This window comes from Protobothrops mucrosquamatus, unplaced genomic scaffold, assembly GCF_001527695.2.
Source record: "Protobothrops mucrosquamatus isolate PMUCROS unplaced genomic scaffold, P.Mucros_1.0 scaffold87, whole genome shotgun sequence".
NCBI lineage: Eukaryota > Metazoa > Chordata > Lepidosauria > Squamata > Viperidae > Protobothrops > Protobothrops mucrosquamatus.
Genome location: NW_015386463.1, coordinates 133353 through 156801, shown reverse-complemented (window position 1 = coordinate 156801; position 23449 = coordinate 133353). Strand labels below are relative to the sequence as shown.

At 40.9% G+C, this 23449-nt stretch overlaps 1 protein-coding gene across 1 annotated transcript in view; it reads left to right on the top strand.

Moving 5' to 3' along the window:
• Window positions 1-22228, top strand: part of KLF9 (Kruppel like factor 9) — a 29633-nt gene extending 7405 nt beyond the window's left edge. Inside the window, exon 2 of the mRNA XM_015812479.1 lies at window positions 21999-22228. Coding sequence (XP_015667965.1) covers window positions 21999-22228 — 230 coding nt within the window. The remainder of the gene's footprint in view (window positions 1-21998) is intronic.
• The last annotated feature ends 1221 nt before the right edge of the window (window positions 22229-23449 follow it).

Genomic DNA, 23449 nt, shown 5'->3' with positions numbered 1-23449 from the left:
GGTCTGGCCTAGGGAGAATTTTAAATAGGGACAATTTTAATTCGAATTTTAATAACTATACAGCGACAAATATTTGGTTTTTAATTGGTTTTATGGGGGATGGCGTTTGTGTGTTTTAATATGCTGTAAGCCGCCCTGAGTCCTATAGGGAGAAGGGCGGCATATAAGTTTATGTAAATAAATAAATAAATAAATAAAAGGTTCACCATCACTGATGTAGGATTTGCCGAACAATCATGAGTGACACTAGTTCTTTGGGAAATAAAGAAGATTGCAGTATTTTTAGAGAGTAGTTAAAATTGTTTACGAGTGTTGAAGTGTTAAGATCGTGGGGACAATCTTTATTACCCCAGCCCAGCCCCAGTATTTATTTATGGAGTCAGTACTAGCTTTATAAAAGTCCATTTCACAATCTTGTTTTTTTTCAACTGGTTCCCACACTATCTGTTCCAAAAAAGCTGCTACAAATTATATTCCCAAAATAAACAGTGACATAAAAAGTAGACTCACATGGAGGGTCCATTTAATTTACAAATATTTTCACAACCGGGGAGATGCCCCAAGGGAATCCATGATATGAGAAGCCCCCCCCCCACTTAAAGAGTAAATGGCCTCAGAATGTAGATCTCTGTTGTGAATAACCACGAAAGATCCTGTTAAAGATCTACTTTGGAGTGAGTCTTATTTTTTTTCAGAGCCTTCCAACTTAGTAGTATTCACTTTCTGTTATTTAGTGGTGCCATAGGTTGAGGGTATGTTTTCTTTTCTTTCTTTCTTTTTTCTTTTTTGTATACTGTGGAGAGGTTGTGGGCAGGCTGAAAAAGGCATGGAAAGCAGAGTAGACACAATCAATCAACAGATAAAGGGTGTTGGCAGCTTATCTTGTCAGTGGCAACTCAGCCCAGGTAGTGAGAGAGCTGGGAAAAAGCTTTTCAAATCAGTCAAAAGGATTCTGCCTTAGTGAGATCACTATAAACGAGGGTGGGAAATTCCTTTTAAAGTTTCCTAGATCTGTGTTCATTCCAAGACTAGCATTAAAGATACCTTTCTGAAATACACTTCCTGGATCGTGCCAGCAGTGTGGAGCTTGGCAAGAACACACTGCCAGTTGTTGCCAGATGGCAAGTTTAACTTCTAGTCCTACAAAGAAACAGGAAGAGGGAGGAATCTATAATTTCTTCATATCACTGATCAGGTCACCCTGAGCACTTTTACATAACTTTTTCCTGGCAGTCCCGAGTCTCTAAACAGAACTATGGAGTTGCAAAATGTTGCCGTTCAACAATGAAACGTTGTGTTTCCTTAAAACACAGATGAGCTATACATATCAATGGGCTTCAGTTTTAACTATAACTGTTTCATTGTCTGTACCTCTCCTGCTCTGGCCTAGCACCAGATAAAGTATATTTGAATGTATTTGATTGCCTTTAATATTTAAAAACACAAACTCTCTTTTTTTATTTTCTTAATTAAAAATTATCCAAGGCTTTAGCCTTCTGTTGTTGAGCAACCAGACACAATCAAGATTCCTAAAATTATTGTACTGTAAGCTAAGGCTGTTCAGATCTTTGAAGGTGGCCTTTGATCTGAGGAAGCTTCAGACAGAAGACTCTATCAAAGCAGATTTGCAACTCCAAACAGAGATCCATTCTGATGCAGCAAAACAAATTAAGGGGCTGTGAAGCAGTTTTCAGTTTTGTGAATGTTTTTGCAGATTAACCAGCTTTTTTTTTTTTTTTTTGCTTTTCTGGGGTTGCTACAGACAATATTCAATGCTGCAATTTCACTACCATACATGGAAAATGTTGAGGAGGGGTTGAATGGCATGATGGGTTCTCTGATATTGACCTGTAGCTGACCAATGAGATTCATCCATTTGCTTGAATTCTCTACTAAGCAGAGTATTTTTGAAATGGCAAAGCTAATTTTATTTTGGACGCCATTCACTTTCTAAGTTCTCAACCTCTTGAATGTGGCCTTAACTTTGCTTTTCCTTGCGGTGGTGGAATGTCACACTTTGCTGTGGATCTTGCCAAGCCAGAAGGGAAGTTTAACAACTCAGCTTTCAGCAATCTGAGCATTGACTCAAGGCCCAGCATGCATTCTGGGTCAAACCTTCCTTTTAAACTCTGGGATTGGAGCAAGTTTAAGTCTGCTCAGAGACGCACCACTGTATTTTTAAGAAGGGGGAATCGAGACTCTGAATGATAGTTTTTCTGTGCCAGTTTCCCTTCTCTGTGATTTGCCTGTTTCTGTGGCATTGTATGTTATGGCAGGAGCTTGCTGTATCTCTGCTGTGTAATTAACATGCCATATTGTTAGCAAGCCACTATGAGCATTTCTCCAAGGCCTTCTCAGAAGAGGCTGGGCTTTACCAGGATGCTCTGCCCAGTCTGATAACCCCCTGAAGTTGGTGATAAGGGGGCTTTTTCCAGGAGGAGCCAGATGTGCCATTCCTTCTGTCCTAAAACTCATTGGAAGCAGGCCTACCCAACTGCACAAACCTAAGCCAGTCAGTCTTCTTCAACGTCATGCGAAGTAAAACATTTTTGTTGTTGTATTGTACGTTACTTCTATTTTTCCCCCTTAACAACACCTAACATGTCTTTCCTATTTCTATTTTTATCTCTGGTAAGGGAAAAACCATCCTGAACCATTGCATCTTAAGTGTAAGACAAGAAAGAAAGAAAGAAAGAAAGAAAGGAAGGAAGGAAGGAAGGAAGGAAGGAAGGAAGGAAGGAAGGAAAGAAAGAAAGAAAGAAAGAAAGAAAGAAAGAAAGAAAGAAAGAAAGAAAGAAAGAAAGAAAGAAAGAAAGAAAGACGCCTGTGTATGTGTATCTCCTTTCACTCGAGAAAGTATACAAGAATCTGGAGATTTGAAAGAGAAATTCTAGACCAAAGTTTTTCATTTTTTTTCAGGCTGCAGAACCTGTTTGTTAAAAAAGAATAGTTCCTGGAACTCCTGACCAAGAGAGGTGGAGCTTCTGACAAACCCAGCTTGCGAAAGCTGGTGACTTAGCAAGTTCGAGGGGAAGAGCAGGATTGGATGGCTGAGTTCAAGGTCTCATCCCCCCCCTTATCCCCTTACAAAGAAATCCCCTCCCCCTTAATTCTGTGGAACCCAGATTACACACACACACACACACACACACACACACACACACACAAAAGAACACTCTAAAATTTCTGAACTTGGCAGCTTTCTAATATGTTGGGTTGAAAACTCTCGGAATTCTTAGTCAATATGGCCAATGCTCCAGAGTTTCCTTTTTAAAGTTTAAATATTCTGGGAAATTCTCAATTTTCAAATGCAAAACTGAACATCCATCCGAGAATTGTAGCCTCAACACATTTGTTGGATATTTGAAGAGTGTTCTAGTTAGAGAGCTGTAAGAATTCTCCTGAACCCAAACAGATGCCTTCTGAATCAACATCCTCTATTTTCAGAATGGGCTGTCAGGGGAGGGGAGGGGAAGGGAGGGGAAGGCCTGGTGTGTATTGTTTCCCAGCAATTGGGGTGTGTGTCTGTGTTTCTAATTAATTGTGAGTGTAGTCTAGCCAACTCCAAGAGCCTTTGAGCGGCTATCAGATTTAAGTTAGAGAAAACTAGATGGCAGCCATAAGCTAGAATATTCTATATCTAGTGCAGTGGTTCTCAACCTTTTTAATGCCGCGACCCCAACCGGTCGTAAGTTGAGGACTAAACCGGTCGTAAGTCGAGGACTAAACCAGTCGTAAGTCGAGGACTAAACCGGTCGTAAGTCGAGGACTACCCAACCGGTCGTAAGTCGAGGACTTTCCCTGCCCGGGAGTGCCGCGCATGTGTGGTTCCGCCCCCTGCGCCAGCCGAGGCGTAGCTGGCAAGCGGCAGAGACGGAGCAGGCCGACCACCAGCTGGCCCAGCCCAAGGGAGGTAAGGCACCCGCCAGAAAAGGGGGAAAAAATGGCGGACAAAAAAAATGGCAGATAGCCTTTCTTGGCGACCCCCGTGAAATGGTCGATCGACCCCAAATGGGGTCCCGACCCACAGGTTGAGAACCACTGATCTAGTGGCTGCTTGGATTTTTGCAAACTGAATCTAGTAGCCAATGTGAAATTGTAAATCCCTGGATTTATTTGATTTAGGGTCTCTTGATATGGATATATGTTTTGTTTCAAGTGTAGGAATAAGCAGCGAGGTAATTTCATTCTTCAGGCCAATCATTATCCGAAATCCCACCCATTGCTGTTGTCCTAATCTCCTTTAATACTATACTTTTCTGTCAATTAAGTGGGGCTGAGAGGAGCTGAGCCAGGCCATTTTTAGAAGTTGCTCTGAACCCACAGAATGTCTTCTCTTGCAGAAACCCAATTGCTAAGGGTTAAGATTCGGAAATTGATTAGGACTAACATTTCATTGGAAGGCTAGGAGGTTGATACGTCATTCGTGAAGGTGTTTTCAAACTGGAGTTGATATTCCTTCAGATGGATGGAGAAAAAGGAGAACTCCACACCCAACTTAGAAAGAAAAGGAACAAAGGGAGTTCCATCATGCTTTTGAATGCAGAGAAATGCTAAAGCACAAAACATATTCTCTGTAAAAAGACTAATCAAAGCACTCCCATACAAGAGAAATCCCCCTCTCCATTGTGCAGTTCTGTTTTTAAAAATATGTGGAGGGGTGGAATTGAAATTCTGCAAAAATGGGATGACCCTATAACTTTCATACAAACACATATATACACACCAATGCAAATTCATAAACCAGTATAAAAACTAACACAAACTAATGTAAAATAAAAAAAGAAAAAGGGAAAGAAATCAAAGAGAAGTGAAAAAGAGAAAAAAGTAAAGAAAAAAATAGAAAAGAAAGAAAAAAGATACTGATTATTTTTAAAGTTTCTGATTATTTTTATAGTAGTTATATATACTTTTATAAGTTTACCTCTGACTCTGTAGTTACAACATAGCTCTCTTCTTTCTATAATCTATTCTGTTTAATCATCAAAGCCATAAATCATAAATTCATTGTTTCTGTTTAATGGGGTTTCCAGTCAGCAATAAATGTAGATATTGTCTTTTCTCTGATCAAAAAAGTCAATTTAGCCATCTCAGCAAGTTCCATCATTTTTAACCATCATTCTTCCATTGTGTTTAGTGCCGAATCTTTCCATCTCTGCACATAAAATAATCTCGCTGCAGTTATCATATACAAAAACAAAGTCCATGACTTTTTTCCAACTATTTGTCTACCAGTCCCAAAGGAAAAATCTATGATCTCAGTATATATTAATGTTAAGACCTCTGAATCAGTGTCCATATAGCTACATATTTTTCCTTTTTTTATCACTATATTACAACCAAAACTTTTACTCTACTTTATCATACAATCTTTCACATGTTCTTCTCCCCTTTCAAATTTCAAGAACAATTTATACTTTTTAGCAATTACATATTCATCACTTCTATACAATTCTATTTGAAACTCAGAAAGTTCAAATCCATAAATTATTTTGTCTAGTTTAAATCTTTATAATAATTATAAATAAGAGAATCGTTGATAGTTACATTTCTCCACCACTAGTTTTTCTCTTGATTTTATTTTACGTTCCCTTTGACAAAAATTCTAATATCTCACAATACGTTAGCCATTTGTGTTTGTTTATTATTTCTCATCTGTGATATGCTTCTTGTGCTGAGAGCCTCTGGGGTATTTTCAAGCACAAAATGGCTTCGTATCTCTTCCATATTCTCAATATGGCATGTCTAACATAATAGAGTTTTTTTTAATCTACACTGACCTTGACTTGTTATATCACAAATATTTATGCCACTCAAATCTCAGGTCATGTCTTTCTAACTCCAAAAGCCTTCTGTTTCTCTACAGCACCCAAACCAAACAGCAAACTGCAAAATATAGTTTCAAATCAGGCAAACTCAGCCTCCTTCCTTCCTTCCTTCCTTCCTTCCTTCCTTCCTTCCTTCCTTCCTTCCTTCCTTCCTTCCTTCCCCTTCCCTTTCCTTCCCTTCCTTCTTGTCTTTATTATTTTTTAATAAATAAGTCATGGTGGTGAACATACATACTACTCCTTCTTCCTCCTATTTCCCCCACTGTAACAACCCTATGAGGAGGATTGAACTGAGAGTGTCCTTTGCATCTTGTAACACTTTCTATTTAACAGTGGAAATTAAATGTAAGAACTTAACAGATTTTTCCCCGCTGCACAAATTCAGATGCATCCTTCTGAAACTGCTTAAGGTGCTTTTTCACGAGGTAATTGGACTTTCTTTTTTCTCTTTGAAGATGTTTCGCTCCTCATCCAAGAAGCTTCTTCAGCTCTGACTGGATGGTGGGGAATGGAAAGATTTATATTCCTTGCAGACGGCTGGTCATTTGCATTCTTTTAGTGAGTTGTTGATGCCACCTGGAGACTTATCTGCGTCATCAAGATCACCCGAGTAGTGCAAATGGGTGTGGGGCTTTCTTGGAACTGTTGAAAGGACTGTGTTGTAGACTGGAGATAGATCTGGAGATAGACTGGGGTATCCATCCCCCTCTTTTGAGAGAAGGCTGTTCAATTTTGACATAGATGACCTCTTTGGCCCCTCTTTCAAATCAGCTGTCCTCTCTGTCCAAAATGTGGAATTTGCTGTCTTCCAAAGCTTGGCATTTGTCTTTTAAATGCAGAAGGACTGCTAAATCTTGTCCTGATGGGTTTGTTCTCCTATGTTGTGCCATACGTTTATGAAGTGGTTGTTTTGTTTTCCCAGTGTACAGATCTGCACATGGCTCACTGCACTGTACTGGATATACCACTTTGCTCAGTTTGTATCTGGGTGTTTTACCCTTGGGGTGGACAAGCTTCTGTCTTAGTGCAGGGGTCCTCAACCTTGGCAACTTTAAGACTTGTGGACTTCAACTCCCAGAATTCCTCAGCCAGCAAAGCTGGTTTTATCTTCATTTTATGAAGTTCTCTCCAAAATTCATAACTTTCATAATCTTAAACAAGAATGCCCCGTTCAGATTATCAAAGGCCTTTTCTATTTCTAGAAAGATCAGTGGTATTTGTTTTTATTATGTTGTTCAAAGTATTCCAAAATGTCCAATACATTTATGATATTGTTCCTTAAACTTTTTTTTTGAGGTAAAAACCCACAGTGTTCCTTGTGAATATATTCTTGCAGAAACATTTTCGATTTATCAGTCAGGATTGTTGTGAACAACTTGTAGTTATTGTTCAATAATGATAATTGGTCTATAATATCTTGTTAAAGTCATATCTTGTCCTTCTTTGGATATTAATGTTATATGGACCTCTTTCCAATCATCCCTCCTCCCTGTAGGGTAAAGTTAATCATGTTTTATAAAGGTTGTAAAAGTTCATCCTTAAAATATTTATAATGAGATCTGATAATCCATCTGGTTCAGGAACCTTTCCTAGTTTAATCTTTTTTATAACTTCAGAAACTTCCCTTATTATTATAGGTCCATTTGTAATCTGTCTTCGTTCTATAATCTTTAGTAAATTTTGTTTCTTTAGATATTCATCTATTTTCTCTAGGGAGATTTCACTTCCTTTATACAAACTAGAATAATATTGATGAAATGATTTTTATATAGCCTCACTGTCCCTTAATATAATATTTCCCTCATGTAATTTCAATACCATTTTTTCATAATTTATATACTAGTCGTTTCACTGGTATATTTGCAAACTCTTTTTTTTTAATTTTGCACAATTCATTTTTATTTCTATTTCTCTTACTGTTAACATAGAGAATTGCCATTGTAGAACTTAATTTGCTGAAAAAAAGTTATCTTCTCCAGATAATTCTTTAATTCTTCTTTTCTCTTTATTTCATCCAAAATAGATTGTGATTCCTTTTGACTGTTCTTTTAAGTTCACTGCTAAGGCCTCTAATAAAAGCATTACTTGCATCCCAATCCATTTGTAAATCAATGCCCTTAGCTGAATTATTTTCAATAATTCTTTTAGCTTCTTTTTACAATATTTCATTATTGCTTCTTTATATACCGGTGGCAACATTTCTTGAGTCTTCATCTAAAAGGATTAGATTTTCATAAATCAAACCCATAGGATTATGATCTAAGAAAGTATTTGGTAATATCTTTATTTTAGAAATCTCAGTGGCCAAATCCTTTGAAATCCAAATCATGTTTATTATTGAAAAAGATCTGTGAGTAAACTCTTGAATTGTCATTTTTTCTGTTTTCATATATCAACCAGCCCTAAATTGTCCATCAAGTTAAAAACATATTATGATAATTTGCTGAGTAATTCCTTTTTTCCCCAGAGGTTCTATCCATTTGTGGGGAAATCATTCCATTACAATTCCTCATCAACCACCAATTTTCATAGGAAAAAACTATAAAACACTAGATACATTGCTTATAAAGCAATTTGAGGCATAAATTCCCAGTATCAAAGTCCAGCCCCATCTAAATTAACTTTCACTAGCAAATCTACCATTAATCAATTCAAATTCTGGTTTTAGTTGGAGATTTATATGCAAAACAATTCCTTTGCAGAAATAAATTCATCCAAATTTTTATGGATTAAATATTTTATGTATTTTTGTTAACATTAACATAACAAGTATACAAATTATATCATCTTTTAATTTTTTTCAAATAATGATTTCCCCCCTCTCTTTTGAGGAGCATTTGCTCCATTTATATTCCAAATTAAGTATTTATCACCCACCATCAAGCCAAAAGTTTAGAAAAAAAAATCTATGTGTCACAAAGATCATCATCATTTCTTTCCATTTTTTATTGCACCTGTTGGAGTTTTTGTGTAGTCTCCTCTGATACCTCCATTTGGAACTCTTCCAGTTCCAATTTTTATTTTTCTAAAAATCCCCTCTTTAAATAGAATCCAGTCAAGACCTCAGCTGTTTTGAAGTAAAAATCACACCTTCCAATTTGTCCCATTTTGAATGCTTAACTTTTTCTGCTTTAACATCTCGGTCAAAAAAGCCCCTCTCTTACACAAAAATTTTAACAAGACTTTTTTTAAAGAACATCATACCTGTATTCTCAATCTTCAATCTTGTATTAAAATACTGTTGTAACACCTCATATCTTGTCTTCTTCCTGACAAAGTAACCCTAAACTATACCTTGTAACAGTTCTTGTTCTTACAAATCTGGGATTTATTTTATGTATTTTATCAATTTTTGACTCAGTGTCTTTCTCTTCTCAATCCAGAAATTTTGTCAAGGCTTTAATAATCTTTTGTTTTAATATCTTCATCAGAATTCTCTGGGATTACTCTAAATCGCAAGCAAAATTCTTTCTCTCTGGGTGTCAGTTCAACTAGTTTATCTAGTTTTCTTTCCAAGTTTCTGTAACTTTTGCCTTACTCTCTAAAATTTCCACTTTGTCATTAACATTTACCTCTTCAGACAATTGTTTAACAGAGCTTTCCATCATCTTAACTTTTTTAAACTTTATGAGTCTTTTATACGTTCTTTTTTCAAATGATGTCAAGTTGATATCAAATAAGTTAGTTTAGAATCAAGTGATTCTACTAATTTATTTCCCAATTCCTCAAGCATTTGCTGGAACAAATCTACTGTAATTACTTTCTCTGTAGGTTGCTGTAGCAAACCTCTCTTTTCGCCACTTTTTTGGTTGGCTTTGTAATATTTTAATTCAAAAAGGAAAGTGTCTCAAACAAAAAAGAGAGAAAAGGCCAGATTTCTTCTATCTCCCCCATTTTTAAAAATGTTTCTTTGCTTTGAATAATTTAATTTCTAATGGCACTCCATAGTTCCAATCAATATCAAAGGCCATATCTCCATCTCCATAGCTACCATCCCATTAAGTCTGACTCAAATTACCTTTACCTTTTATTTTGCAAAATCCACTAATTGTCTGCACTCTTCAATAGTAAACAGAAGACATCGCCATGAAGGTCTGGTTAATTTGTCTAATTTAATCCCAATTTATTTAAAAAATACTTTCACTAAAAATAAACTTTTAAAATAAGTGTCTCCTTTATCCATTTTAAACTTTCTTGGATCATGTTCTTGTTAAGCTTTTTGCCAAAAATTCTAAGTCCTTGAAACACCTTCCTTTCTTTATACCTTTGTAATCTTAAAAGAATTATAAATTGCTGAGGATGATTTTGACTTAGTCACTCTCTCTCGACCCAACTCATTTTGGCTATTGTTGTGGTGAAAATAGAAGGAGGAAGGAGTATTAGGTATGTTCACTGCCTTGAGTTATTTATAAAAATAGTAAAACTGAGATTAAAAATAAAGTGGGGTCTTATCCTATCACTTAGACCAGGGGTCTTCAAACTTGGCCCTTTTATGACTTGTGGAGTTCATCTCCCAGAATTCCTCAACCAGCATGCCTGGCTGATGAATTCTGGGAGTTGAAGTCCACAAATCATAAAAGGGCCAAGTTTGAAGACCCCTGACTTAGACAATTTCTGTTTAACTATAAATTAATTACATCCAAAAGTGATTAAGAAATTGGACGAGTGAACTTTGTGTCTATATAATAGTCTATGAACTTCATTGAATTCCCTCAACACCCAGCCGCTCAACTCAAGATCCAGCTCCAAAACCCTCATTTCCTGCATTCTACTCAGGAGGAGCAACTGTCCAGAAAGGAAATGCACATCCTCACTATCTCTCCTTTGTCTGGAAAGACTTGTATTGCCTGATCTGTGCCAAGAGAGCCAGTTTGGTCTAGTAGTTAAGGCCCCCTTGCTGGAAATTGGGAGACCATGAGTTTAAGTCATACTTAGGCTTGAAAGCCAGTTGGGTGACTCTGGGCCAGTCACAACAACTCACCTCACAGGGTTGTTGTTGTGCAGAAAACAGGAGGAGGAAGGTGTGTTGGATATGTTTGCTGCCTTACGTTATTGGTAAAAATATTAAAGGTGGGATATAAATAAATATATAAATCAATAAAATCTGTTTGCCAATCTCCGCCCTATACTGTCCCTCTTCTTTGGGGACGTCCAGTTTGCATGATCCTCACCGGAAGCTCTTGGGAATACCCTCTAACTTTTTATAAGTTTATCAGTCTGCCTAACATAGCTATGAACAGGGTCAAATTATCCTATTTCAGACACATTATGCAAAGACCTAGCTCTCTGGAGAAAATTCTAATTCTAAGGAAAGGGAGAAGGGAAGAGGAGAAGACGACAACAGCACCAAGGTGGATGTACTCAATTATCAGTGCAATGGGTGCAATGTTGGGAGACCTGAAAGATCAAGTTAGGGATAGATTACCATGGGGAAAAATCTATGTGATTGCTAAGGGAAAAAACAACAACTTGATCACATATAATAAATTATTTCCCATCTTGCATTGGGATTAAAATACTACAAATGAATAACAATACATTTGTAAAAAGATTGTTGTGTCAAGGGACAGTAAAGGCTTAAAATCTTCTTTCTAGCATGGTCTTACTCTGAAGCCCTCACACTAAGCTTATATAACAAAATGGCTGCTGCATTGGACGTTCCTGCTTTTGTTCACAGCTATGTTTTATTCTGCCTCTCTACTTTGCTTTTAGAGGCCTCTAGGATACATGTCACTAATCTATGACAATCATTCCAAGACGATAGATTCAGAGCCAAACAGCAAGCACAAAATAGACAGGTTTAAAGCAGCAATGGCGGGGGGGGGATGCTTGTAATGATATCTATTTCTAAGAACTCCTTGGAGCTCTCTAGGCTTGATGGTTTTCTTGCAGACATTTCATTACCAAACTGGGTAACATCATCAATGCACTGATAATGTTACCTAGTTTGGGCAGTGAAATGTCTGCAAGAAGCTCAGAGAGCACCAAGGACCCCTCGTTTCAACCCCGAGCTACAAATATTCTCCTTTATCGGTACATCTATTTTCCTTGGGATATCTGGGACAACAATGATATTAGCATTGATATCAGTCACAATGGAAAGTAGAACTTGGAGTTTAATGGATGTGTATTTGAGAAGTTCAGAAGGAGGACATTTTTTTTAATCATCAGAGAATGTTACAAAGATCATTTTGATATTATCTTAGGTTCATGAACTTATCTAGGTCACTTTAATTTTTAACATTTGCTTGAAGGTACAGTTAGACGTACCTTCATTACTCTGTCCCTTTCTCCCATCGCCTTCTGGAAAAGCAGAATCTTCTGTTGTTTCACTAAAGTCATAATCCAACTGAAATCTCCCAGAAATCTCAAAAAGTCAACCAAGCAATAACTGTATTCCCATTTTATAAATTAATGGTACTTAGTTTGAGATGAAACATCAAGGTTGTTTGCTTGCAGCAGCTCATGAAAACGGAGTCTGCAGATAGGTGAAATGCTGCAGAAATGTTAATAACAGAATCAGTGTAATAACCCTGTTGCTGACACATGAAACCTCAAGGAAGGATCTGCTGAAGGATTTGGAATTATAGCTTCATTCTTGCTTTGGAATAGGTGGTTCCAGACTTGGCTGACCTTTTTCATGTTTTATCCAAGTTGAACTAGCAGGATTGTCTCAAACAATGCTGCAGATTCAATTCTCCTCTTTTTGCTCCCCCCTCCCTTTTTTTAGTTTAGCCTCCCAAGTTCAGAACAAACATGATCATTTTTCATCTCTTTATGTTATTGTGTTTAGATCCGGGAGGAGAGAGGGCTCAACCACTTGACATTTTATGAGACACTTGTCTGTTTTGGAAGACTTTGTTGTTATGCAATTGAGGATACACACTCTTTGGGAGAAAGTGCTCAGGTTTGGGAACTGTTCACTCTGATTCACTCCCTTAAACCTACAGATAATAAGTTTACATCTTTCTATCTCTCTTACTTCATTAGGTCATATGGCAAAGTGGCTATGTGGCTAAGTTAACTTATGAATAAATGGTACAATATTCTCTCCTATGTTTCATACTCAAGCTTAATAAAACAACTTCTATTTTTTCCCCAGTGATTTTAAGTGAGAGCATTGTTGGGATACTAGTGAGTCATTCTCAAGATTGAATAATTAGCATATGTACCTCCATTTACTACTTCATTCAAGAGTAAAAGCATCAATATCTTGACGTAGTTGGCAACATTCTCTAATCAAAGATTATATTCAAGCTTGATGACTAGTGCAATACCTAGATTTCTAATAATCCATTTTTATAGTATGGCTTTTTTTTTAAGGAAAATGAAGCTTCTAGCCCAGAGATTTTGAGTATAAGTAATCATATAAGTCCGGTGTTACCCCTGGCTGCAGGGATTCTGAGCTGAAATGAAGCCTCCTCTACACCCCTGAGATGATCAAAAGAAGCTGCAGCCGTATGCAGGATTCCTTTTAAATAGATCTGCCTTTCCATTATTGGTGGTCCTCACTTACTGACTGTGCAGTACTTGAGGCCAGCAACTTCATTGCTAAGTGACATAGTTGTAATGTGAATTGTGATGTGAATGTGTTGAGTTACAATTTCTGCTCTGGTTATTTAAGCAAATCACCACAGTTTGTTAAGTGTGATGTCACATGACCAAGACTTGCAACTTCCTGCCAGCTTCTCCGTTGACTTTGCTTGTTGGAAGCCTCCTGTGAAGGTTGTACATGGTGATTATATGACCATGGGAAGCTGTGACCACCATAAATGCACCCTGGTTGCCAAGTGCTCGAATTGTGATCATGTGAACTATGGGGATGCTGTAATGGCTGCACCTTCAAGGCCCAGCCATAAATCTAAAAATTTGTAACTTCAAATGTTTGATAAGTGAGGACAACCTGTAATTATATTAGAACACCTTTATATGGTGGGGTTCAGTCTATTTGCAGTTATAGCTGGGAAATTCTGGCAAAGCACAAACAGCTGTAGGCAGTTCTGCACTTTCCTTATAATCAACAACTCTGTAAACTCTTTTATGAAAGTCCTACATATGTCTGAACATTAGTTTCAGAGCACAAATACATTCATACATAATTTGATTCAGGTTGGTCATGTATGACTTGCTACAAATAAACCAACACCCTGCCTGGAAACCAGATCAGACAGTCCAGCATCTATGTCTTCTTTGTGTACCTTCTGCTTGCTGCTCTCTTTAGGACTTCCACTGAAATGTTATCCTCACCACCTGATTTGAAAAACTTCAGGGAAAACAAGTGTATATGAATATCTTGGAAGTTAGATCATCTTTATAAATCCCTAACGTAAAATATTAGTATCTCTCTGAGGAAAAAAAGCTATGGTTATTTGCTCAAGGTAAACTACTTTCTTAGCATTACGTGATTAGTTATATATACTTTGCTTTGAGAATGTTGGAAATGGATTTTCAGTCACATTAGCCTTTTCTGGGGTGAGGGCACAATGGTTCAGTGGTTAAAGATGCTGAGCTTGTCAGCTGGAGAGCTGACATCCCGGGTTTGAGATCTGTGCATTTATTGGCTGATGCTGTCCCTGCAAAAGGGTATAAAAGGGATCCGCACCATTTTGTGTTGGTTCTGTTGAGGTTCTGTTGAAGCTTTAATAAAGAAGCAACTGTTGTTACTACTGCCTCGTCTCAATGCCTTACCAACGCACAGAACAGAACATTGGCGATGAAGGTGGGATCGTGCTGCAAAGAATATTAGGCTGACTCACCACGGAAGGCCGAAGGGCTTGGAAGTTCGGCGTTCTGACTCTCCCTGCCAGTATGAAAATGCTGGAGGAGAGCTCAGCAAGATTCGTTCTGGAACCCCTTTGCAAGCTGGAGCAGCACGAGGCGTTGATGAGGCCACCAAGGAGGAATAATGGCTAAGATTGGGCGTCTGTCCAAATTCGATACAGCACACCCTGAACGTTGGCGTTCATACGTTGCCAGAGTAGAAAACTACTTTTGGGTAAACCACGTTTGGGAGGACGGGCTCAAAGCCGCAACGTTACTTTGTGTCTGTGGACAAGAGACATTTGATATTGCTGAGAATCTGGTTGCCCCAGCCCCGTTGGAATCCATCGCTTATACTGAGCTTAAGAAAATGTTAAGGGAGCATTTTGAACCAAAGCTTTTGGTGATTGCATGGCATCATGCATTTGAGCAGCGGGACCAACGTCCAGGAGAGTCTGCTGAGGACTTTATTGCTGCTCTACGTCAAGATGCAAGGCCCTGTGAATTCAAAGACTTAGAAGAATGGCTGCGTGATCGGCTAGTTTGTGGCTTGAGGAGCTGAGAGCTGCAGCAGGAGATTTTTGTGAAGGAAGACGTTTCCTTCCAAGATGTGCTCAGGGAGATCACGGCCAACGAAGCAGCGGGAAGAGCTGTTAAGGCCGTGCGGCTTTCCAAGAACCCTACGAGTTCGAGCTCAGTCCATCAAGAGGTTGCTCAAGAGGTATCCGAACTGGATTCCGACAATGAGGTCGACTGTTTACAGCAGCCAGCAAAGAGAAGGCCCCAAGAGCGAGCTGACAAGAGGTCTGACAAGGCAGTTCCATTCCCTTGGTGTTTTGGTTGTGGAGGACGCCACAAGCGCTCCGACTGCCATTTCTGCTCTGCTACTTGCCGGGCATGTGGCCGGCAAGGCCACATAGCCGCCGTCTGTTTGGTCGCAAGAAAGACTGTCCTCTGGAAGAATCGGAAAGGTATCAGGGTCCCCAGCCAGAATAGGGTGGGGTTCTGCGCATCCTGTAGGAGCGTTTTGAGAACAGGGGCTCTCCGGCCATTGAAAAAAAAGCTACGTCTTGATATCAAATTGCAGGGGGTCCCCTTAACGATGGAGCTGGACATGGGTTCAGCTCTGTCAATCATTTCCCAGAAAACCCTCAAGCAGATCTGCTATATGAGCGGCCAGAGAGTTACACTCAGGCCGTCGAATCTTATCTTAACTGACTTCCAGAATTCCCGAGTGAGTGTGAAAGGGGAGGCCACACTCAGAGTGCAGCGTAAGCATTTCGAGGGGTTTCTGGACATTGTCATGGTTGAGGGTGATCGCACGAGTCTAATCGGACTCGATTGGTTCAAGGCACTTGGGATTCAAGTGACTGGGCTACATAGCGTGCAAATGGCCGGCCTTGCAGAAGTTTGCAAGGAGTTTGCTGATATGTTCAGCCCAGAGCTAGGGTTGTACAAGGGGCCTCCAATTGCTTTGCGGTTAGATCCCTCCATTGCACCAATTAGGATTAAGCCTTGTCAGGTGCCTTTTGTGCTTAAGCAAAAGATTAATGCCGAGCTGGATAAACTGCTACAGCAAGGTATTTTGGAACCTGTGGATAGCAGTCCATGGGAAACACCCATAGTCACGCCACTCAAGGCCAAAGGGGAAGTCTGCATTTGCGCTGACTATAAATGCACACTAAACAAAGTGTTATAGCAGGATTCTTATCTGGTGCCTGTAGTGAGCCACATTTTGGCCTCACTTAAAGGAGGCCGAGTTTTCGCCAAACTCGATTTGGCTCAGGCCTATCAGCTACCGGTTGATGATGCAACGGCTGAGGCCCAGACAATCGTAATGCACCGGGGAGCTTTCAAAGTCAGAAGACTGCAGTTCAGGGTTAACGTAGCCCCTGGCATTTTTCAAAGCATGATGGAGTGAACACTCCGTAACATTCAGGGAGTTTGTCCTTACTTCAATGATGTCCTCATCGCTGGGGAACCACTCGAAAACCTGGCTGAAAGGCTTTGGTCCATTTTGCTGCGTTTCCGCGAAGCAGGGCTGAAGCTTAAGCAGGAAAAATGCAAAATTGGAGTAACTTCCACTGAATTCCTGGGGTTTCGCATAGATGTCGAAGGCATCCATCCTGCTGAATCTAAGCTCAAAGCGATTCAGCAGGCCCCAAGTCCCAAGTCGAAGAGTGAGCTTCAAGCCTTCCTTGGGCTTCTAAATTTTTACCATTCCTTCCTCCCCCACAAAGCTACAGTGGCAGAGCCGTTACGTTGGCTCTTGGACAAACAGGCTCCATGGAAGTGGACACAAGTCCATGAAAGGAGTTTTGCTGAGGTCAAGGCATTGTTGTCTTCAAATGCTGTTCTCGCTCATTTCAATGAGCAGCTGCCAGTGTGTATAGCCTGCGATGCATCCCCTTATGGGATCGGGGCTGTCTTAAGTCACCTCAAGGCTGATGGAACTCAAGTTCCTGTAGCATACTATTCAAGGACTCTGTCTTCTGCTGAGTGTAACTACGCACAGATAGACAGAGAAGCCTTGGCCATAGTGGCTGGCATAAAAAAGTTCCATGACTTTTTGTATGGCCACCATTTCACGGTCTTTACAGACCATAAGCCATTGCTGGGGTTGTTCACAATGAACAAGCAATTTCTCCTAGAATGCTGAGGTGGTCAATTTTCCTTTCTGCATATGACTACTCCCTGGTTCACAAACCAGGCAAAGAAATGGGCCATGCAAATGGCCTTAGTAGGTTGCCTCTACAGCTTGTAGAATCTGATTCTGCTCCAGCTAACCACATCCTGGCTATCCAGGATTTGCCTGAGTCTCCCATCAATGCAGGGGGTGTGGCTGCAGAAACAGCCACACACTGATCACACGCTAACACGCGTGTTGACATGGGTGCTGTAAGGATGGCCTGACACGTGTCCTGGCACCAATTTCCAGAGTTTCTGGAAAAGGAAGCATGAGCTTTCCACCTTTAAGGGTTGTGTCCTGTGGGGTAGCAGGGTAGTGATCCCAATCCAATTGAGGACTAGAGTCTTGCAGTCTCTGCATGAGGGACATCCGGGAATAGTCCGGATGAAGGCGCTTGCGCGCAGTTATCTTTGGTGGCCTGGGCTTGATAAGGAGATTGAGGCCTAGGTCCAAGGGTGCCACATTTGCCAACAGTCCAGGCCTGAAATGCCACAGGCTCCTGTACATAGGTGGGAGGACACACATGCTCCTTGGTCGAGGGTTCATATCGACTACGCTGGCCCCTTTCATGGGCAATTCTTCCTCATTGTTGTGGACAGTCACTCTAAATGGCTAGAGGTCGTTCCAGTGTCCACCACGACTACTGCCAGGACCATCCAGGTGCTGAGAGGGATCTTCGCCTCTCATGGGCTGCCAGATGTCCTTGTCTCCGACAACGGACCACAATTCACCTCTTCGGAGTTCCAGACTTTCCTGCAAGCCAACATGATTCATCATGCTACTTCGGTACCCTTTCATCCGGCTTCTAACAGCCAAGCTGAGCGCATGATGCGCACAACCAAAGACACCTTGAAGAGGCTCAATTATGGGAGCTGGCACCACAGGTTAGCTGATTTTCTCCTTTGCCACCGCATCACACCTTGCACAGCTACAGGCAAAAGCCCAGCTGAACTCCGCTGGGGTCGCCGGCTAATTACCAAACTGTACAGGTTACACCCAGACCGGGTGGCTTCACAGGTATCACAGCCGTGGGCACCGAGGAGACTACAGGTGGGCGATCCGGTTTGGGCAAGGAACTATGGACCTGGACATCTCTGGGTGACAGCAGTGGTCTGCAAGGTCACTGGGCCACTGTCATACGAAGTGGCCTTGGAAGATGGTCACGTGCTGTGTCGGCATATTGACCAGCTGCGATGGAGACTACCTAGTCACCCTTCTGCTCCTGACTCTGCTCTCGGGGGGGGGGAAGAAAGAGGACCACGATCACGATCGTGGATCTCAGTCTCTCTGCAGAAGCGGGGGTTTGCATTCTTCAAATAGGGGTTTTGCCAACGAGGCGGGTCCTGACTCTGGCACTGGGTCCATGGGACATTGCACGCAACCGGCTTTTCATGCCACATCTACTGCAGGCCTTGTGCCTACAAGACAGTGCTCCCAACAGGGGTCTTTTGCAGACCTGCGGAGTTCTACCCCACCAAGGAACTCTGGTCTGGGCTTGCCAGAAATAGCCAGCCGAAGTCAGTGGGACAAAGGGTTGGGTTTACCGGACCAGGCCAGTCAGCAAGATGCGGGTTCACCTGTATCTACTGGGCCTCAAAGTCCCGGTCTGATGAGCCTGGCAGGCGAGCTTGCAGACCGGGCACTTGCAGCAGCTCCGAGATGCTCGGAGCGGGTCAGAGGCCCTCCAAAGTTTTTACAGGATTATGTAAGATTACTGTCTGTAAGCGGGCGGGCCTAGTATTTCTCTAGAAATAAGAACACTCTCGAAAGGGTAACTTTGGAGTAGTTAACAAAATAGTTGTGTATGTTTTTTTGAACTAAGAGGGGAGGGGTGTTATGTCCTAGGCCTGTGATTGACAGAGCAGGTGCAGGAAGCTATAGAGAGTCCCGGGCGGACCACGTGGCTGCCCGGGCCAGACAGGCTGTCTCCAGCCTATTGCACACGCGCAAAGTGGGAGAATACGTTGCATTTATTGGCTGACGCTGTCCCTGCAAAAGGGTATAAAAGGGATCCGCGCCATTTTGTGTTGGTTCTGTTGAAGCTTTAATAAAGAAGCAACTGTTGTTACTACTGCCTCGTCTCAATGCCTTACCAATGCACAGAACAGAACAGTCATGCTGGCCCTATGACCATGGCAAATGTCTTCAGACAATGCTGGCTTTCACAGCCAGGAAAACGGAGGTGACAACTGAGCCCAAACAGTGGTGGCATTCAAATAGGTGAACAACCGGTTCTCTGTGTGGATGCCGCTTCTGGAAGTCCATCCTGGGCCTGGGCAACAAAAAATTAGCTACCGGTTCTGTCAAACTGGTGCGAACTGGCTGAATTCCACCACTGGCCCTAGAGCCGGACACGACTGGATAGGGAAACCTTTATATTTGGTAGTTTCTGACACATCAAAGGTGATTGGAGGGCTCTGCTTTCTTAATCAAATCAGCTAGACAAGAAGAGAGACAAAGTTATTTTTTCTTCTATTTTGGGTGTTAGGCCCTTTTAAGAAAAAACAAAACGTTCTCCACAGTTACACTTTATTAAGATGGATTGTCAAGCAAGGGATTTTAGCCATCGTGTACATACAAAAATAATCACATCATACAAGCTGCTTTTCCACATGGAAAAGAAAAGGGGAAGTACATTGGCGTGCACTTATAAAGATGATTCATAGAAAACTAAGCTCTCCTTGTTTGCATTTCTGGATTCCTACCCACTTGCAAATGTTCAAATGAAATACTCTGAAAGCTTTGCAATAAATAATGTTCTGACCAGCGTTCCATTCCTCCTCTAACAACAAATACCACTCATCTTGGCAGGGATTGGGGAATATATATATATTCGATGGGCACTGAAATAATAAAAATCAGTAGGATGAGGAAGGATATGCATGGTGGGTTTTGCCATTAGCAACTGCATCTGTGGTTTCAGATATCTATCACAACGCCCCATGCAAACAGTGTCACAATGGGAGAATTACTGTCAGTCACCTATAGGATATCTACTAATAGGTTTACTTGTGAAAGCAACAGTTAATCACGTATAGTTTTAAACAGCAGATCCACTGTTGAATGAGGCTTCTTTAGCACAAGGGTGTGCATAGAGTTACACGTAATGCCTTACATCAGCCACATACCAATGCACAATTCTTCACATTTAATTTTTATAGTCAGCTTTCCTTTGGGGGAATGTAAATGGTCCACACCTCTGTGTTAGACAGGCCTGTACTTTGGCTTCAGCAGCATTTCCTGAAACAGTTTGTAAAGTTATAGTACACTGCCAACTGAATCATTTGGCCTGGTCTTTGAACAAGAATTCTCGAGTTTGCAAGCTGACCTGATTTTAATAGAACGTACAGTTTGTTAGTGAAATATTTCTTACACAGGAGGCATGGGAGACATAGCTGTTTGGTAGTGCTTCTGCAAAACCAGGTAACCCTTTTCTCTAGTGGACATTCCAGCAGTACTTCAAGTCAGGAAAACCTCATCTCTGGAGAATCCCAATATGCTGTTTAGTCATATTTCTTCCAAAGAACTGTTCCCACATTTTGTGTTTCTGTCAGCCTGCCTTCAAAATAACTTAACTGCACACATTGCCTTTAGAACAGCGGTTCTCAATCTATGGGTCGCGACCCCATTTGGGGTCGATCAACCATTTCACGGGGGTCGCCAAGCAAGGCTGTCCGCCATTTTTTTTCCCTTTTCCGGTGGGTGCCTTACCTCCCTTGAGCTGGGCCAGCTGGTGGTCGGCCTGCTCCCTCTCTGCCGCTTGCCAGCTATGCCTTGGCCGGCGCAGGGGGAAGAACCACGCATGCGCGGCGCTCCCGGGCAGGGAAAGTCCTCGACTTACGACCGGTTGGGTAGTCCTCGACTTACGACCGGGTTAGTCCTCGACTTACGACCGGTCGGGGGTCGCGACATTAAAAAGGTTGAGAACCACTGCTTTAGAATCAAGTAAATAATAAAAGGAAAACTTAGGAAGGGAAAGTTGTTTTACAGAAAACTATTTCAAAATAATCCTTTCTTTCTTATATCTGCTCTACAGCTCAGATCTATTGTGAAGACTCTGTAGCTCACTATGATAATCTTCGGGCTTTTATCTCTTGGATAATAAATTAATAAAATACCACAAACAGTATGGTTTAAAATAGTTCTTGATGACATGCTTTTTTCCTTTTACCAACTTAATGCTGCTGCATTTTTCTTTGTCTTTGTCTTTTCCTCTTTTTTTGATCTGGTTGGTCTCTTTCCTCTTTTTTTTTGGTGGTCTGATTAAAAGATGGCACCTGTATTCAAAGGAGTCACTTTGGGTACTGCTTAATAATAGAAATATATGCCATTTCAACATTGTTAAGGCTAAGGGCACAAAAGATGGTAAAAGTTAGGATCTAAATATGGATGGGAAAGGCAGTTACTCAGTGGTGCAATTCATTCTTTTAATACTGCTGCTGAAGAATCTCTGACCAATGGAGTGGGCAACTATTCTGCATGAAGATAAATGTGCTTGGGAGGTAGGATTAGAATTGGAGTATCGGGTATGTTGGATTAGGTGTTCTTAACTGAGTTTTTATTGGCCGTATTGAGTTGGTTTTAGCGTTGTGCAGACACTTTCTTCTTTTGTTTCATCGTTCCTTTGACATTCCTTGAAATTCCACCTGGGCTGAATTCTTCCCGTATGTTTTGAATTGATCACGTTGATCATTCCTCTCCTTTTTTTTTTCTTCCTTCAGGTGAACGACCTTTTCCTTGTACATGGCCAGAGTGCCTTAAAAAGTTCTCTCGCTCCGATGAGCTAACAAGGCACTACCGAACCCACACTGGGGAGAAGCAGTTTCGATGCCCACTTTGTGAGAAGCGGTTCATGCGGAGCGACCATCTCACCAAGCATGCCCGTCGCCATACTGAATTCCACCCTAGCATGATCAAGCGATCTAAAAAGACCAGCTCTGCCTCCTTTTGAAGGAAAGACTACAACAGGGGTGAGGGTGGGGAGATGGCCATCAGTGAAAAAGGCAGAATGGATCAGCACAAATATGTCCACCACTGTACAGTAAGATCCCCCCCCCCAACTTGCATTTTTAAAGCACATGTAGCTGGAAATTTAAAGATTAACATTTTTGTTCTGTCCACCCTGCTGTGCTACCAACCACAGTCTTAAACCAGGGGCTGCTGGGTGGGCGTGGGGGGTTGGGTGGGGGGACTGTATGGGGATGAGCAGAAATAATGCAACTTTTTATAGTTTAAAGAATCAACACTGGTGTGTGGGTGCATGTGTGTGAACACAGACACACACACACACATCTGTATATAGTTATATGTGACTGGGTGATTTGACCTGTGACACCACAGTAGTGATTCCAAGCTCTTTGTGATTGCTGTGTCATGGAGATGTTTTGTTGACTAATGTAATGCTGCTTGTATTTTAAAACAAAACAAAACAAAAAAATCCAGTTTAGTGAAACCACTTTCCAACTCACTTAAGTATTTTTCAAGTAAAGCAAAACAAAAACATCGTAGCACATGATAGATGGAATTTCACGTTTCTTTCTCAGTGGTCCACCCTGTACAAGACTGTTAAGGGAAAAAAAAATCATCATTCACAGTACCAGATTGGTGGAAGGAAACTGTAATTTTTACCAAGTTATCCTTTTTGAGCTGCTCTTTTTCCCCCCCAGTGGAAACATGCACAGAAACCAATTATGAAACCAAAAGGAAAACAAGAAATCAGCTGGCATCACACACAAGAGGCTATTCTTTGCCGTGTAGAAAAGAAACAATGCAACCTAAATCGTGCAAAGAAATGTGGCAGAAATACGAGACTATTTTTTTTCTCCTTTAGCTGTTCCTAGACTTTCATCTGAAAAGCAACCATATACTGTACTGTACTATATGAATACCACTACCAGTGCTTTATTCTGCTGGGTTTTGTTGGAATGAATGCATAACAGCAGCTACCATCTTGATAAGCTACCACTTTTATAAAAAGTTTTTTTTCTCCCTCTTACGACTCTTTCTCTCTTTTCTCAATGGTGCATTTTCTTCCCCTCTCGCCAGAATTCTGTCTCAGCTAACAGAACTATGCGCATTTGGAGTTGGTAGAGAACCTTTTCTTGTTTTATTTTCTCCAACAGAACATTCTCTACGTGGACGAAGGCAACTAACACTAATTTTTTTAAACTAC